The sequence below is a fragment of the Lynx canadensis genome, chromosome D1 (assembly GCF_007474595.2).
Source record: "Lynx canadensis isolate LIC74 chromosome D1, mLynCan4.pri.v2, whole genome shotgun sequence".
In the NCBI taxonomy this organism is placed as follows: Eukaryota; Metazoa; Chordata; class Mammalia; order Carnivora; family Felidae; genus Lynx; species Lynx canadensis.
The window spans coordinates 6,872,370-6,892,205 of NC_044312.2; the positions used below are offsets into that span (position 1 = coordinate 6,872,370).

General features: G+C 38.5%; 1 protein-coding gene across 1 annotated transcript in view; it reads right to left on the reverse strand.

The window, feature by feature from the left end:
• CD1H11orf65 (chromosome D1 C11orf65 homolog) overlaps nucleotides 1-19,836 on the reverse strand; it is a 59,888-nt gene that overhangs the window by 24,315 nt on the left and 15,737 nt on the right. Inside the window, exons 3-5 of the mRNA XM_032595008.1 lie at nucleotides 6,696-6,788; nucleotides 631-684; nucleotides 302-502 (exon numbers count right to left, since the gene is read on the reverse strand). Of these exons, the coding sequence (XP_032450899.1) occupies nucleotides 302-502; nucleotides 631-684; nucleotides 6,696-6,788 (348 nt within the window). The remainder of the gene's footprint in view (nucleotides 1-301; nucleotides 503-630; nucleotides 685-6,695; nucleotides 6,789-19,836) is intronic.

Genomic DNA, 19,836 nt, shown 5'->3' on the forward strand with positions numbered 1-19,836 from the left:
TTAATAGAGTCAACAACATTTTCCAATTTGCTTTGTTATAAAGATACTAAACTGCTGAGGTCCAAACAGTATCTAAATATGGCCTAGATCAAAGCTGATTACTAGAAGTATAAGCAAATGTAAAGAAAAAAAAGATACACTGTTGATCTTGAAGTATTATTAGTAAACTCTGAGTACTTACCATCATCAGTTTTTATCAGTTAAATTACCAAGATTTATTATTTTAAAATTATTTTTCAAAAAGACAAAAGAGTTCCTAAATATGTAAGATTCAAAATTATTAATATTTTTATTTTCTTACTGTATCAGAGACAAGCCTCCAGCCGTTGTTCTCTATACGACGATACCAGCCACAATGATCCTCTTTCTGAAGATTATCACTTTTAATATGAGATGTATATTTTGCTGGAAGTTTTGTATAATCTCTAGGGCTATTAGCACACAGGTCTTCAATAGGTCTATGAGTGAAAATTTTATAGTATATATCAGGTGGAAATTTAACCTGTATATGGAAAAGTTCAAAGGGCCACTGTGATCACAAAAAACGATTTATATTTTTAAAATTTAAATCTTTTAAATTTCATATAAATGTGCTTTAAAATTACCAAATAAGAATTCACCCATACTTACACCACCTAATCTGAATCGTACATGAATGCCCGCAGCAGCATCTAGCAGCTCTGCCTACAAAAAAAATACATTACTCTTCAAAATTCTGTGTGTATCAACTCACCACTTCTCACTCTATCATGCTAAAATAGTGCTGAATATTAATTATTTATGAAATAGGTCAAGTAAATAAGCCTTAAATAATTATTTTTAAATTAAAATATATTTTAAGATTTAATTTCTAATGGGCATCCAATAAGTAAAACAGCTTTTGTAACTGGAAAAATGATACCAAATATGTTCCCTTTCTGTGCAACACATAAGTATAAAAGCCAAGTGATTTGTTATTCCAAAAACAGAAATTTTAAATAAGTCCTCAAACATATGACTTACATATTTATCTTACAGGTAAATTCAGAGTAAAAAAATGTCATTGGCTAATCCACGTTTAACACAAGATGACCATTCCTAAGTAGCTTTTCTTAAATCAAAAATCCATGCTTAAATTTTTTAAGAATTGTATAGAATTCGTCTTCTAAATTTTAATGCCTTGCACCAAATGTAAAAGAGAGAAAACAATTTTGGGTCCTCTAACAGAAGAGTTCAAGCTTACCACCTGATAGTACTGTTAGATGAGAATATACATATTATCCTAAATTGTTCAGTCTATAAAGTCTAAAAGACTACCTTAAGTTTTGCATAATTTTCTCCTGACTAAAAAGCATATACATACATACATACATACATACATACATACATACATACATACATATGTAGGGTCACAGTTCAGTCGTGAAAGGTATGTTTTATAACAGGATCTTAAACTTACATTTATAAAATTTATACAGGTGACCCTTAAACAACATGGGTTTGAACTGCACGGGTCCACTTATATGTGGATTTTTTATAGTATAGCATTGTAAATGTATTTTCTTCTTACGACCTTCTTAATAACACATTATTTTCTCTAGCTTAACTTACTGTATGAGTACAGTGTATAATACATGTAACATACAAAATACATATTAATTGACTATGTTATTAGTAAGGTTTTTGGTCAACAGTAGGCTATCTGTAGTTGAGTTTTTGGAGAGTCACAAGTTACACATGGATTCTCTACTGCATGGGCAGGGAGTCAATGCCCCTATCCCAACGTTATTCAAGGGTCAACTGTATATACTTTTTAAACAAAATTCATTATATATATACTTTTATGTCCACTAAAGTAGGCAAATCTTAAGTGTACAGCTTCATGGAATTTTTTCCTTCCTATTTCAGTCAGTCAGGGTGAGGTGCTAATCATGTCAATCCAATCAAAAATTTAGCTGGCTCAAGCCTGGACTGCAGTTTTAGTAATCTATGTCTGGTTTGTCCACTTCCAGTTTCCCCCTATTTTTTAGATATGGCAACTCTCTATCTCTTCAACTATGAAAGCCTATGGGAAACTCAAAAGTACTTTGAGAAGATTTAAGCTTAATTCTTTATCCTTCTACCTACCATCTACAAACTCAAACGGGGATGAGAGTCAGCTGTGTATTTGAGGCAGTTCCTTTCCCTTAAGCATGACTCTGTCTCCTATGCCTATGGGGGATTTCATTTAGTGCAATAGTGTTATTTAAAATGGACTTAGATTAGCTGTAAATACTCAATGCAAATTCTAGGGAACCAAAAATTAGTAAAAAAGAGGTATAATTGATATGCTGAGAGGGAAGAAAATGTAATCATATAAAATGCTCAATTAAAACCAGAGAAGACAGAAAAAGGGTGTAATAGAAAAAAAGAAACAAAGAACAAGGGCAAGAAATAGAAAACATTAAATATGTTAGACATCAATCACCATACTAAATATCAGTGGTCTAAATACACAAGTTAAATGGCAGAGACTGACAGAATAGATTAAAAAAAAAAAAAGACCCAACTATATGTTGTCTGTAAGAAAACCATTTAAAATATAAAGACACAGATAGGGTAAAAGCATAGTAATGGAGAAAGATATAACATATTAACTAACACTGATTAAACAAAAACAGAGAAGCTGTATTAATTTCAGAGATAGCTGAATTCAGAGCAAGAAAAATCATCAGGGATAAAGAAGAGGACTACAAGATGATAATGTGGCCACTTCTCTGAGGAGACATAACAATCCATAAAGTATATATACCTAACAACATAGTATCAAAATATGAAGGCAAAAACTGAAAGAACCGCAAGGAGAACTAGAGAAATCCACTATTATAGTTGGAGAATTTGACACCTCTCTATCATTAATTGACATATTCAGCAGTCTATTATGAAAATGAAGAACACTTTCAATTAACTGGATCTAGATTTCTACAACACTTCAACAACAGCAAACATACATTCTACTCAAGCTTACAGAGAACTTTTATTTACCAACATAGAACGTGTTATGGACCATAAAGTACACTTTAACAACTGTAAAATAAGAGAAATCATACAAAGTGTACTTTCAGACTCCAATGTAATTAAACTAGAAATCAGTAACAGAAGGATAGTCCGAAAATGCCCAGACATTTGGACAGTGACAAATGCCCAGACATTTGGACATTTGGACTTGGGCAGTGAACAACACACTTCTAAGTAACAGGTGGACCAAATAGGAAGTCTCAAGAGAATTTTAAAATATTTTGAACTAAATTAAAATGAAAACACAGCTTATCAAATTTTGTGAAATGCACTGAAAACAGTGCTTAGGGGAAAATTTATAGCACTAACTACATATATCTGAAAACAAGAAAGACTTGAAATCAATAATGTAGGCTTCCATCTTAAGAAACTAGGAAAACAAATTAAATCAAAAGTAAGCAAAAGTCAAGAATAAAAAAACAGAAATCAATGAAATTGAAACAGGAAATCAACAGAGAAAAATCAAAGAAATTAAAACCAATAAAGCTCAACAAAACCAATAAGCTTCTGTACAAAAAAACTAAGAAGGAAACAATAGAAAGAAGACAAAAATGACTAATATCAGAAAAGAGCGTCCATCACTACTGATTCCATGGACGGTAAAAGGATAATTAACAAATATTATGAAAAACTCTATTCCCACAGATTTGATAAATGGTTCAATTCCTTGAAAGACATAACCTGACAAAACTCACACAGGAGAAATGGAAAATCTGAATAGACTAATACCTATTAAATAAACTGAATGAATAATTAACCTTTCAAAAAAGAAAGCACCAAGCCTCAATGGGTTCAATGGTAAACTCTACAAAACATTCAAGGGAAAAAAAAAAATCAATTCTCTACTATCTCTTCCAGAAAACAGAAGCAAAGGGGACAGTTCCTAAAACTACTCTAAATACCATTACTCTAAATACCAAAAACATAGGGGTGCCTGGTTTTCGGTGGCTCAGTTAAGCATCCAATCTGGATTTTGGCTCAGGTTATGATCTCATGGTTCATGGGTTCCAGCCCCACAGACCCTGTGTTGACAGTGCAGAGCCTGTTTAGGATTCTCTCTCCCTCCCTCTCTCTGCCCCTCCCTAGCTTGCTTTCTCTCTCTCTCTCTCTCTCTCTCTCTCTCTCTCTCTCTCTCTCTCTCTCATTAAATAAACTTAAAAAAATAAATAAAATTTACATGGAAATACAAAGCATCCAACGATAGCCTGGAAGTGTCTTCTTGAAGAACTACAAAATGGGAGTATTGTCTACCATATAATATACTTGTTGCAAACTCAAAGTAATTATAACAAGGGTAGAAAAATAGATCATGGAAGGTAATAGAGAATTCACAAACAGACTCATACATAACTGGTTACTTGATTTATGATAAAAGTGGCATGGCAGAGCAGTGGAGGCAGTGGAGAAAGGACTATCTTTTTAATAAACAGTGTTTGATCATTTTGATACCTATAAGGAAGAATATGAAAGGGATCTCTACCCCACACCATACACAAAAAAATGAATCCCGAGTAGTTTGTATATCTAAGTATGAAAAGAAAATCAATAAAGTTTATATAATATAGGAGAATACTTTCTTGATTTCAGGATTGGCGAAGCTTATAAAAAGCGCCAATCATACACAAAACCACTGATAATCTTAAGTACATGAAAATCAAGAACCCTGGGGGTACTTGGGTGGTTCAGTTGATTAAGCATGCGACATCAGCTCAGGTCATGACCTCGTGGTTGTGGATTTAAGCCCCGTGTCAGGCTCTGTGCTGACAGCTCAGAGCCTGGAGCCTGCTTCAGATTCTGTGTCTCCCTCTCTTTCTGCCCCCTCCACCCATCACTCACACTCTCTCTCTCTCAAAAATAAGAAACATTAAAAAAATTTTAATTAAGAACTCTGTTCACCAAAAGACATTCTTGTTTCAAAATACTAACCTAGGGATTGGGGAAAGAGGGTGGAAATATAGATGAAGCAAGACTGGTGGGGAATTGGTAACTGCTGAAGCTAGGTGATAGGTACCTGTAGTCTATTACTTTATTCTTTCGACTTCTGTAATATGTTTGCCATTTTTCATGATAAAAAACACACAGTGAGGACCATCCTAAGAGTGACAAGTCAAATCACAGAATGGAACACGAAACGACAAGGACTTTCATGAAGACTATATAAAGAACTGCTTTAAACTAGTAGGAATAAGAGACGATGTACACATAAAAGACACCAAAAAAATGTCAGGAGCTCAGCTGATCTGGAAGAACGGTAGGTGAGATGTCAGTGTCGGAGTAGCCAATTAAGGAAACAAGCACAAAGGGAAAGAAAGCTTTTGACCACTCACTACATGGTAATAAGCAAGAGTTAGGGTGTCTACAACTAGAGGAGGCCCCAATCCACCTGTTCCATCTCACCCTCACCCCCGCCGCCCCACACCGTGAGCAGTGCAGTGACAGAGAGTCAGGTGGATCAGCACAGAACCCTGAACAAAAGGCTCCAGCAGCGTTAGGGACCGTAAGGTGTGTGTATTTGGGGTAGCAGGTATGTAGGAGATTAAGGGAGGACAGTCTGGGTGGACTGAGTCAGAGTGGGAAAAGGGTCTTCAAGGTTTCCCCCGTAAAGAGGTCTCAGCAGAGGTGTCTGAAGACCTCAGCTCAAAGCCTCAGATAAAGAACTAAAAATGAAAGTGCTGGGACTAGATACTTAAATACGTCGGGGGTCGGGGGTTCCGTCCAGGGTGTCTGAGTGCCAGCCTGAGCTCCCTTGAGAGGCTGCAGGACACTGCCGTGCACCAAGTCTGATTGTGAGCAGGGGACAGCCTTCCCGTGTGGGGCCTGTCGGATAAAGTCCCTGTAACTGTGTCTGGTCAGGCCTGGAAGAGCACACAGGATCGTAACCAGGAGCGGAACTCCTCACAAAGATGTGCAACTTCAGTAGCTATCGGGGAAAGGCAAATTAAAAGGCTGAAATTAAACATTGATAAGGATGTAAAGCACCAAGAATTCCAAGAGACGGATGATGGTTAATACAAATTGTACAGTAACTTTGGAATATAGTCTGGCAGATCCCGTTACCCGGAAATTCCATTTCTAGGTAGAATAGAAACCAAAAGAAATTCGTGCACATATGCACCAGGGCAGATGAATAAGAATGTTCCCCAAAGCAATCTTTGTAACAGACTCAAACTGGAAAAAATATATATGTATAAATGTCAACCACTGAATGAATTAACAGTAGTGTGTGTGTGTGTATAATGAAATAATTATCATCGTTTTTCATAAAATGAATACAATTCAGCTACACAAACACAATGCTGAATGAACAAAAGCGCACCGTAAGATTCTATTTACATACAGCTCAAAAACAGAGGAAACTAAAGAAAAAAAAGCTACAACAAAATGGTGGTTGCCTCTCGGGAGCAGGGAAATTGGCGGTGATGTGCAAAGCCTGGAAGGCAGTGGTTTGAAGTAGGAAACATTGATCTGGGTTATGTAAGTTACACAGGGGGTTGTTTGTGATGATTCAGTGACCTTATACATTTATGTCTCATGAACTTTTCTATAACGTGCTTCAATAAAAAAGTGTTTTAAAAGAAACAAATACAAGCACATTTATAAAGCAGCCACACATCTTGAAGGGAAAACACAGAGGCCGTATGAATAAACAGTGTCCTCACCTCTTTAGGATTGATGTATCTCACTATCTGACGTGGCTCTCCTCGTCTTCTTAGATCAATCAGTCTTTTAAAGTGTTGGAAGACAGTGACATTCTAAAGGTTCAAATACATAAGACTGTATGGTCAAAACTGGATTTTCTACCTCTGATTAGCTTTTTGCCTAATTAGGGCAAAATGAGTAAAAACCATATCATAGATTTTATGTGTGTAAACTAGATTTTAGAAATATTACCACTCACGATTTACTTTGACAAGCCAGGCAATACCAATTTTATTCTCCCAACGAGTTTTACCCTTCACTTTGGAAGTGCATCACTAGCAACTGTAAAGAAAATACCCAGGACATTGGCTGAGTTGCTTTTGCATGTTCCAGAGTCATCCAGGAGGAAGACAAAATAGAGCCTACTGGTTAAGAACACGGAGCATGGCATCCTATTATCTGAGTTCAACAGTTAGTACCAACTCACCATGCGACCCTGGACAAGTTGCTTAAATTCTCTCCTCGGTGTCTCACCTAAAAAATGGGAATGATAGTGGCTATCTCCTACAGCTATGGTGAGGAGTTCATGAGTTAATATTCATAAAGCACTCAGAACAACTTCTGGCCCAAGAAAGCACTAAATAATTATTATTCTATTATTACCATTACAGAAACCTCATTACTGTAGTAATTCCACTGATATACAAACCCTACCTACTATTCATGTTAGGACATATTTGGTCAAACAACTCCAAACAACTTTTTTTTTTTTTTTTTTAAGAGAGAGAGAGAGAGAGAGAGAGAGTGAGTGGGAGGGGCAGAGGGAGGAAGATACAGAACCCAAAGCAGGCTCCAGGCTCTGAGCTGTCAGTACAGAGTCTGACTCAGGGCTTGAACTCATGAACCGCGAGATCACGACCTGCACTGAAGTCGGATATTTTTTTTTTTTTTAACGTTTATTTATTTTGAGACAGAGAGAGACAGAGCATGAACGGGGGAGGGGCAGTGAGAGAGGGAGACACAGAACCGGAAGCAGGCTCCAGGCTCTGAGCCATCAGCCCAGAGCCCCACGCGGGGCTCGAACTCACGGAACGTGAGATCGTGACCTGAGCTGAAGTCGGTCACTTAACCGACTGAGCCACCCAGGCGCCCCTGAAGTCGCATATTAACCGACTGAACCACCCAGGCGCCCCTCCAAACAATTCTTCTCTCTCAGACAACAATTTCTTTGGTAACACTCTCCTCATACTCTATCCCCCAAAAAACCCTTACTAACTCTTGGTAAACTCCCCCTACCCCACCCGTGAGCTTATGTTAAATCAAATAAATTCAAACTGAATCCACATCACTAATAAGACAATTTGAATTCCCACTGCTTCAATGAAGCACACTGCCTGTGGAGACGGTGTAGCCCACATCAAAACAGATAATATTCTTTCTGAAAGGAAGATATAATTTCCAGTAGGTATAACCCCAAGTTGAGTATCAAGAAAAATTTATGGTGATACCTTGGGGGATGGTGAATAAAAATTTAGTGCTTTTAGAATGGGTTCGGACTTAAGCGATCATCAACATAATATAAACAGCTGTGTGCGTAAGATGTTATCTATAAGCCTAATGGTAACCACAAATCAAAAACTATTAATAGATATGTAAAAAAACAAAGAGAGGGGCGCCTGGGTGGCGCAGTCGGTTAAGCGTCCGACTTCAGCCAGGTCACGATCTCGCGGTCCGGGAGTTCGAGCCCCGCGTCGGGCTCTGGGCTGATGGCTCGGAGCCCGGAGCCTGTTTCCGATTCTGTGTCTCCCTCTCTCTCTGCCCCTCCCCCGTTCATGCTCTGTCTCTCTCTGTCCCAAAAAATAAATAAACGTTGAAAAAAAAATTTTTTTTTTAAAAATAAAAAAAAATAAAAAAAAAACAAAGAGAAAGGAACCCAAGTAATATCACTAAAGAAAGCCATCAGAGGGTGGGGACAGGAGGGAGGAGGAGGGGACAGAGAGGGGGAGGGGGCCACGGTGGGGTGGGATGGCCTTCTGGCCTAGGTGGCAGAAGTGGTGGCTGCCGCTGACCAGCCTGCTGCTCTCTCACTTCTGCTTGGGCTTCCCGGCTCCTCCCTTTCCCCTCCCCCCTGCAGATGGAGAGGGTGGCCCTGCTGTGGATGGTCAGGTAGCTCCCGACACCCATCTCTGTCCCCAGTCAGCATGGAACAGACCAGGAGGAAGCTGGCGGGAGGGCTGCCGGCCGGTGTGATAGACTGGGGCACACAGTAGACAAAATTAGGAGATGCTGAAAACACAGAACCACAGCTCATCATCCCCTCCTGTTCTGTCAGTAAGGAGTCAGCGAAAGTGGAAAGTGGGTGATCGAGCTCAAGGGAGGGTGATGAAAGGTGTTGATCACCTAGGCTTCCTCATTGGTGATGAAGCAAGAGGAAAACCTATGTAGGCAACATAGAGGCCAATTTGCTGTGGTGTAGCTGAAGATTGGGACTTGATGGAAAGGTTATGGAACAAGTGATTTTTTAAGTATTTAAGGGCAGAACAAGAAGACTATTTCCAAAACTGTAAGCAATAAATTTCTGTTGCTCATCATCCACCCAGTCTGTTGTAGTTCATTCTAGCCGCCCAAATGGACCAACACAAGTACTAAGGATCTGAACAACATGGTTAGCCAGTAGGACTTGAACCATGTCGGAATACATTTTTTTCCACAAGTTCATGTGAAACATTTACCAAAATAGACTTTTTTCTAGGACAGGGAAGTTTCAACAAATTTCAAGTTATTAAAATCATATAAGAAGGAGGAGCCAAGATGGCGGAACAGCATGGAAGCTTTTTGTGTGTCTCATGTCCATGAAATACAGCCAGACCAACACTAAACCATCCTACACACCTAGAAAACTGATTGGAGGATTAACACAACAATCTGCACAACCTGAACCACAGAATAGAGCAGGTATGTGGTGCGGAGAGCTGAACTTGGGGAGTGAGAAGCCCCGAAAGGTAGGAAACCACTTTTGTGGGCAGAGAGGGGACAGAGACTGGGGAGGGGGGGAGAATACATGAAAATCACCCCTCCCCAAAAGCAGCTGGAGAGAAAGTAGAAAACTGGAAACAGCCGCAGGGACTAAACTAAAAAGGGAGAAAGGAGAAAGTTTAAATTCCATTAAGACTGTAAACAAGGAGAGCGCAAAGGCTGCAACTCCTCAGCTCGACACCTGGCAGTGCTCTGGTGGGAAGGGCGAACCCCCAGGTAGAGGATGGGGTCCGGGAGGTTCTCGGGCCTCACGGGGAAAAGCAGTTCCACTGCGGGAAGGACATTTGGTAAAGACTGTTGCAGCCACCTGGTCCCAGCAGACCCCGGAAGGCGGCCACAGTCGCTGGTGCTGGGACAAGGTTGTTAAGGGTGCAGCCCGGTGCCAGATGTGTGTTGCGATCTTCCATAATCCCTGAGACGCTGCTGCTACACTGTCTCGTGAACTTCTTCTGGGGCGGGCTGGCATTCTGGCCACAGTCTCGGGGCACCGGCAAAAACAGGGTCCAACGGGCATAGCTGGGTGCAGCCGGTATTCGGCCATTGCTCATTCGGCCATTGCTCGGTGAGACCCTCCCGCAGAGGGGCGGAACGGGTCAAAGCCGCAGGCCTTCGGAAGTAGGAGGCCGGGGAAAACAGCCATATCTGAGACAAGGCTTGGGAGAGAGGTGCTGCCTGGGGCCTGGTCACGAAGAGTGAAGAGGCGGAGAGTGGACGAGAGTTGAAGACAGAGGACGAGTGCACGACTGCTGATCCAGGAGAACAGACTGGGTAGCTGAGTGGCGCCATTTTCACCGCTCCCGCACACGCGCGTACACAGCTACGAGCCCCGCAACAATCCACCCCAGGAGGCTAGCAGCGCCATCTAGTGGGCAGCGGAGCTGTTACACCGAGTCCCGCCCAACTGGGACAGCTTCGCTCCTCAAGAACACAAACCTCACTGCCGGCTTAATTTATGGACTATAAAGCGCTACGTAGGCTGACTTCTATGGGAAAACGAAGCAATTTCAGTCCTACTTCAATCTGTTAGCAGGTTCATCTATTCAATTTTCTTTCTTTTTCCTTTTTCTCTTTTACAATTCTTTTCTTTTTCTTGAATACAGAAAGAGAAAATATTCATTTTTTCAATTTTTATTAAAAACATCTTTCTTTTTTATTACTATACTTTTTACTTTTGTGTAAATTTTTTCAAGTTCTACTTTACTTCCATCATTTTATTTTAGTCTACTTCAGTGTACTCACCTTTTCAAATTCTCAATTTCTTTTTTTTCTTTTTTTCTCTTTTTTGTTTCATTTCTTTTTCTTGAATGCAGAAAGAGAAAAACTTCATTTTTACTTTCAATTTCTATTAAAAATATTTTTATTTTATTTTTATTAGTATATTTTTTGCTGTTATGTAAATTTTTTCAAGTTCTATTTTACTTCCATCATTTTATTTTAGTCTACTAGAGTGTATTCACTTCTTCAAATTTTCAAACGATTTTTTTCTTTTATCTTTTTTCTTTTTCATTTCTTTTCTTTTTCTTAAAAAGAGAAAATGAAAAAATTCATATTTATTTTTAATTTTCGTTAAAAATACTAATTTTTTTTCTACTACATTCTTTACTTTTGTGTATATTTTTTCAAATTCTATTTTACCCCCATCATCTTAGTCTACTTCAGTGTATTCACTCTTTCAAATTTTCAAACACTTTCCTTCCACCCCCGCCTTTTTTTCTCTAATCTGTCAAACCATTTTCAACACCCAGACCAAAACACACCTAGGATCTAGCATCATCTATTCGATTTTTGTGTGTGTGTTTTTAATTTTTAATTTCAATATAGTTTTAATTTTAATTTTTTTAATTTCAATTTTTCTACCTCATTAATTACTTTCCTCCCTTCAAAATGACAAAACAAAGGAATTCACCCCAAAAGAAAGAGCACAAAGAAACGAAAGCCAGGGATTTAACTAACACAGATAGGAGTAAGATGTCTGAACCAGAATTTAGAATCATGATAATAAGAATACTAGCCGGAGTCAAACATAGATTAGAATCCCCTTCTGCAGAGATAAAGGAAGTAAAAAACAGCCAGAATGAAATTAAAAATGCTGTAACAGAGCTGCAATCACGGATGGATGCAGCGGTGGCAAGATGGATGAGGCAGAACAGAGAATCAGCGATACAGAGGACAAACTTATAAAGAATAAGGAAGCAGAAAAAAAGAGGGAGATTAAGGCAGAAGAGCATGATTTAAGAATTAGAGAAATCAGTGACTCATTAAAAATGAACAACATCAGAGTCATAGGGGTCCCAGAAGAGGAAGAGAGAGAAATAGGGGTACAAGGGTTATGTGAGCAAATCATAGGGGGAAAACTTTCCTAACCTGGGGAAAGACACAGACATCAAAATCCAGGAAGCACAGACGATCCCCATTAGATTCAACAAAAACCGACCATCAACAAGGCATATCATAGTCAAATGCACAAAATACTCAGGCAAGGAGAGAATCATGAAAGCAGCAAGGGAAAAAAAGTCTCTAACATACAAGGGAAGACAGATCAGGTTGGAGGCAGACCTATCCACAGAAACTTGGCAGGCCAGAAGGGAGTGGCGGGATATATTCAGTGTTCTGAATCAGAAAAATATGCAGCCAAGAATTCTTTATCCATCAAGGCTGTCATTCAAAATACAAGGAGAGATAAAAAGTTTCCCAGACAAACAAAAATTAAAGGGAGTTTGTAACCACTAAACCAGCCCTGCAAGAAATTTTAAGGGGGCTTTTTGAGGGGAGAAAAGATGAAATTAATAAATAAGTAAGTAAGTAAATAAATAAATACCAAAAGCAACAAAAGATTAGAAAGGACCAGAGAACATCACCAGAAACTCCAACTCTACAAGCATCATAATAGCAATAAATTTATATCTTTCAGTACTCACTCCAAATGTCAATGGACTCAATGCTCCAATCAAAAGACATAGGGTAACAAAATGGATAAGAAAACAAGACCCATCTACATGCTGTTTACAGGAGACCCACTTTAGACCTAAAGGCACCTTCAGATTGAAAATAAGGGGATGGAGAACCATCTAACATGCTAATGGTCAACAAAAGAAAGCCGGAGTAGCCATACTTATATCAGACAAGCTAGACTTTAAAATAAAGACTGTATCAAGGGACGCAGAAGGGCATTATACCATAATCAAGGGGTCTATACACCAAGAAGACCTAACAATTATAAAAATTTATGCGCCAAATGTGAGAGTACCCAAATATATAAATCAATTAATCACAAACATCAGGAAACTCATCGATAGTAATACCTTAATAGTAGGAGACTTCAACACCCCACTCACAGCAATGGACAGATCATCTAATAAAAAAATCAACAAGGAAACAATGGTTTTGAATGACACACTGGACCAGATGGACGTAATAGATATATTCAGAACATTTCATCCTAAAGCAGCAGAATATACATTCTTCTCCAGTGCACATGACACATTCTCCAGAATAGACCATATACTGGGACACAAATCAGCCCTAAGTAAGTACAAAAAGACTGAGATCATACCATGCATATTTTCAGACCACAATGCTATGAAACTTGAAATCAACCACAAGAAAAAATTTGGAAAGGTAACAAATACTTGGAGACTGAAGAACATCCTACTAAAGAATGAATGGGCTAACCAAGCAGTTAAAGATGAAATTAAAAAGTATATGGAAGTCAATGAAAATGATAACACCACAACCCAAAACCTCTGGGACGCAGCAAAGGCGGTCATAAGAGAAAAGTATATAGCAATCCAGGCCTTCCTAAAGAAGGAAGAAAGATCTCAGATACACAACCTAACCTTATGCCTTAAGGACCTGGAAAAAGATCAGCAAATAAAACCCAAAACCAGCAGAAGACAGGAAATCATAAAGATTAGAGCATAAATTAATGCTACTGAAACCAAAAAAACCAGTAGAACAGATCAATGAAACCAGAAGCTGGTTCTTTGAAAAAATTAATAAAATTGATAAACCACTAGCCAGTTGGATCAAGAAGAAAAAGGAAAGGACCCAAATAAACAAAATCAAGAATGAAACAGGAGAGATCACAACCAACACAACAGAAATAAAAACAATAATAAGAGAATATTATGAGCAATTTTATGCCAATGAAATGGGTAATCTGGAAGAAATGGACAAATTCCTAGAAACATATACACTACCAAAACTGAAACAGAAAGATATAGAAAATGTGAACAGACCCATAACCAGTAAAGAAATCAAATTAGTAAAAAAAAAAAAAAACAAAACAAAAAAAACCTCCCAAAAAACAAGAGTCCAGAACCAGATGGCTTTCCAGGGAAATTATACCAAACATTTAAGGAAGAGTTAACACCTATTCTCTTGAAACTGTTCCAAAAAATAGAAATGGAAGGAAAACTTCCAAACTCTTTCTATGAAGCCAGCATTACCTTGATTCCAAAAGCAGACAGAGACCCCACTAAAAAGGAGAACTATAGACCAATTTCCCTGATGAACATGGATGCAAAAATCCTCAACAAGATATGAGCCAACCGGATCCAACAATACATTAAAAAAACTATTCACCACAACCAAATGGGATTTATACCTGGGAGGCAGGGCTGGTTCAATATCTGCAAAACAATTAACTTGGTGATTCATCACATCAATAAAAGAAAGGACAAGAACCATATGATCCTCTCAATAAATGCAGAGAAAGCATTTGACAAAATACAGCATGATTTCTTGATAAAAACCCTCAAGAAAGTAGGGATAGAAGGAGCAGACCTCAAGATCATGAAAGCCATATATGAATGACCCAACGCTAATATCATCCTCAATGGGGAAAAACTGAGAGCTTTTCCCCTAAGGTCAGGAACATTCCCCTAAGACAGGGATGTCCACTCTCGCCACTGTTATTCAACATAGTATTGGAAGTCTTAGCCTCTGCAATCAGACAACACAAAGGAATAAAAGGCATCCAAATCGGCCAGGAGGAGGTCAAACTTTCACTCTTCGCAGATGACCTGATACTCTACATGAAAAACCCAAAAGATTCCACCGAAAAACTGCTAAAATTGATTCATGAATTCAGCAAAGTGGCAGGGTATAAAATCAATGCACAGAAATCAGTTGCATTCCTATACACCAACAATGAAGCGACAGAAAGAGAAATCAAGGAATCGATCCCTCTTACAGTTGCACAAAAAAACATAGAATACCTTGAAAGAAATTGAAGAAGACACAGAAAAATGGAAAAAGATTCCATGCTCCTGGATAGGAAGAACAAATATTGTTAAAATGTCGATACTACCCAAAGCAATCTACCTATTCAATGCAATCTATCAAAGTAACACCAGCATTCTTCACAGAGCTAGAACAAATAATTCTAAAATTTGTATGGAACCAGAAAAGACCCCAAATAGCCAAAGCAATCCTGAAAAAGAAAACCAAAGCAGGAGGCATCACAATACCAGACTTCAAGCTATACTACAAAGCCGTAATCATCAAGACAGTATGGTACTGGCACAAGAACAGACAGTCAGATCAATGGAACAGAATAGAGAACCCACAATGGACCCACAACTGTATGGCCAACTAATCTATGACAAAGCAGGAAAGAATATCCAGTGGAATAAAGACAGTCTCTTCAGCAAGTGGTGCTGGGAACACTGGACAGCGACATGCAGAAGAATGAACCTGGACCACTTTCTTACAACATACACAAAAATAAACTCAAAATGGATGAAAGACCTCAATGTAAGACAGGAAGCCATCAAAATCCTTGAGGCGAAAGTAAGCAAAAACCTCTTTGATCTTGCCCGCAGCAACTTCTTACTCAACACATCTCTGGAGTCAAGGGAAACAAAAGCAAAAATGAACTACTGGGACCTCATCAAAATAAAAAGCTTCTGCACAGTGAAGGAAACAATCAGCAAAACTAAAAGGCAACCGACAGAATGGGAGAAGATATTTGCAAATGACGTATCAGATACAGGGTTAGTATCCAAAATCTACAAAGAACTTATCAAACTCAACACCCAAAAAACAAATAATCCCGTGAAGAAATGGGCCAAAGACATGAAGAGACACTTCTCCAAGGAAGACATCCAGATGGCCAAATGACACATGAAAAAATGCTCCACATCACTCATCATCAGAAAATACAAATCAAAACCACAATGAGATACCACCTCACACCTGTCAGAATGGCTAACATGAACAACTCAGGCAACAACAGATGTTGGTGAGGATGCGGAGAAAGAGGATCTCTTTGGCATTGTTGGTGGCAATGCAAGCTGGTGCAGCCACTCTGGAAAACACTATGGAGGTTTCTCAAAAAACTAAAAATAGAACTACCCTACGACCCAGCAATTGCACTATTAGGCATTTATCCACAGGATACAGGTGTGCTGTTTCGAAGGGACACATGCACCCCCATGTTTATAGTAGCACTATCAACAATAGCCAAAGTATGGAAAGAGCCCAAATGACCATCGATGGATGAATGGATAAAGAAGATGTGGTATATATATACAATGGAGTAGTACTCGGGAATCAAAAAGAATGAAATCTTGCCATTTGCAACTACGTGGATGGAACTGGAGGGTATCATGCTAAGTGAAGTTATTCAGAGAAAGACAAAAATCACATGACTTCACACATATGAGGACTTTAAGAGACAAAACAGACGAACATAAGGGAAGGGAAACAAAAATAATATAAAAACAGGGAGGGGGACAAAACAGAAGAGACTCATAAATATGGAGAACAAACTGAGGGTTACTGGGAGGGGGGATGGGCTAAATGGGTAAGGGGCATTAAAGAATCTACTCCTGAAATCATTGTTTCACTATATGCTGACTAATTTGGATGTAAATTTAAAAAAAATAAAAAATTAAATTGAATTTAAAAAAATCATATAAATAACTGGCCTCAGAATCAAACCAGAAATCAGTAACAGAACGGTAACTAGAAAACTTCTAAATATTTGGTAATTAAATAACATACTTCTAAATAACCGATGGGTCAAAAAAAATCACAATGGAAACTGTAAAATATTTTAAAGTGAAAGGTAATAGGGACACCTGGGTAGCTCTGTTGGTTAAATGTTTAACCCTTGATTCCGGCTCAGGCTCAGGTCATGATCTCACAGTTTGTGAGATCGAGCCCCGTGTCAGGCTCTGCACGGATAGCATGGAGCCTGCTTGGGATTCTCTGGGAGGGTAATAAAGTGCAATATTGTGCTGGAGTACAATAAAGAAAAAGAAGTAATAGGTATAAAGTTTACAAAGAAAAAAACAAAAGTCATTCAGACATGACATGATTAGGTAGTAAATCCAAAGGTGTCTATAAAAAATCAATTACAAATAATAAGTGCATACTAGGCCAGCAGATAAAAATAAATTATATTTCTATAAACTAGAAATGAACAATTAGAAAATAAAATTTAAATTAATACCACTCACAGTAGCATCAAACAATGTCAAATACCCGTAAGTTAAATGAAAGATACATAAGACTTCTACACTGCAAACTATAAAACGTTGTGGAGAAAAATTTTTAAAGATCTAAAACATGAAGATATGTACCAGGTTCATGAAAACTTGGAGTAGTAAAATGTCAGTTCTCCCCCAAACTGATCCTAATGCAATCCCAATTATAATCCCCACAAATATTTTTGCAAAAATTAATAAATTGATTCTGCTATTTAAATGGAAATGCAAAAGCCCTAAAATAGCTGTGATAATCATGAAGAACATCACAGTTGGAGGATTTTGATACCCACACTTAGGACAAAGCTATAGTTACTAAGACAGTGTGGTACTGACCCAAATAAAGACAAATAAACCAATGCAAATGAACAGAGACCACAGAAACACTTCACATATATGGAGACATGATCTAGTGTTTTCAGTAAAAGGACTTAATCATTTGGTTATCCATAAAGACAAAAATGAACTTTGCCTACACCTCTTATCACACACAAACATTAATTTGAGAGCATACTAGATCTCAACCTACAACAAAAGCAATCAAGCATCTAGAAAAAGCTTAAGGAAAATATATCCTGGCTTTGAATTAAACATTTCCCCCCAGATTTATTTCAATATAATTGACAAGTAATATTGTGTTGGCTGAGCTGGACGTCTGCCTTAGGATCTTTTCCCACTGGGAAAGTTCTGATATTGTCACCTCTTTAGGCAAACATTTCTTTTTCATTTTTTAATGTTTATTTATTTTTGAGAGAGAGAGAGAGAACGAGAACGAGTGGGGGAGGGGCAAAGAGAGGAGAACAGAGGATTGGAAGCAGGCTCCGTGCTGACAGCAGAGAGCCCGATGTCAGGTTCAAACCTATGAACCCTGAGACTACGACCCAAGACATTCAACCGACCAAGCCACCCAGGAACCCCTGGGCAAACATCTCTTAAACAGGACACAGAAAGCACCAACCATAAAGAACAAGGGATTAAATTGGACTTAATTAAAATGAAAGACTTCTCATTATCAAAAAAACATCTTTAAGAATGCAGTGTCTGGAGAAAATACCTGCCACACATGTATTCAATAAAGGACTTGTGCCCAGGATATATGAGAAACTCCTCCAAGTGAATACTGACAGTGTACTAGTAGATGTAATGGGATTTGGGGGTTTGAAGATTGGGAGAATAGGTTAAAAAAAAAAGGTGGGGGTTGGGATATTTATATCTTCATCAGACATAATAAGGAGTCACATAATCCTATGTTAACATGATGGAACAAGAAACAAAGGTTTAAACATGCTCTTTTTAACGTTTATTTATTTTTGAGAGAGAGGGAGACACAGAATCTGAAGCAGGCTCCAGGCTCTGAGCTGTCAGCACAGAGCCCGACACAGGGCTCAAACTCATGAGCCATGAGATCATTACCTCAGCCAAAGTAGGTCACTTAACCAACTGGTCCACCCAGACGTCCCAGGTTTAAATTCTTTTTTAAAAAAATTTTTAAATGTTTTTTTAAATTTATTTTTGAGAGAGAGACAGAGTGTGAACGGGGGAGTGGCAGAGAGAGACATTAACAAAGAATCCAAAGCAGGCTCCAGGCTCTGTGCTGTAAAGAAATAAGGCAATAAGGGCGTCTGGGTGGCTCAGTCGGCTATACCCTGACTCTTGATTTTGGCTCAGGTCATAATCTTACAGTTTGTTAGTTTGAGCAACATGTCCCCCTCTGTGCTGACAGCTCACAGCCTGCTTGGGATTCTCTCTCTCTGCCCCTCCCTCTCTCTCTGCCTCTTACCCCATCTCTCTCACAAAATAAATAAACTTAAACAAAAATTAAGGTAACAAATAGAAGAACTAAAGAATCATTACATATGGTACTGGCAGGGCTGTGTAACAGGTAAGTAAGATAAGCTCTCAATTATCTTTGCAGAAAATCAACAGGTCACTTCTGAAGTTGGCAAATAAAAAATAATGACACAAGCATGTTATATAGAAACAGAAATAACTACCAGAACATCTAAAACAAAAAGTAGTTCAAAGTGCTTCCCTTTAGAGTATGAGGGTAGAGAAGAATAGGAGGGGTAAAAGATGTGCTTTTATTTGTAAGTTCTTCTATATTATTTTACTGAAAGAAGTATACACATTATTTTGACTTAAAATATTCACACAAAAGAAAATACCTTCATTTACAGTAGTTTGACTATTCAAACTGCTCACTTACTGGGCCAAGTAATGTGTTAAAATTAAGCATCCTTATTTAGAAATCCTCCTCTGAGCCACTTGAAAAAGAATATATCGAGATTTAAGATCAAATGTTTTCTCTTTGGGTCTTAGAACTATTTAAATTATCCTAGGATTTGAACCATGGCTTTCATGGTTGCTTTTTTTCAGTTTCTAACCACTTTTTTTTTTTTTTTTAATTTTTTTTTTTTTCAACGTTTATTTATTTTTGGGACAGAGAGAGACAGAGCATGAACGGGGGAGGGGCAGAGAGAGAGGGAGACACAGAATCGGAAACAGGCTCCAGGCTCTGAGCCATCAGCCCAGAGCCCGACGCGGGGCTCGAACTCACGGACCGCGAGATCGTGACCTGGCTGAAGTCGGAGGCTTAACCGACTGCGCCACCCAGGCGCCCCTCTAACCACTT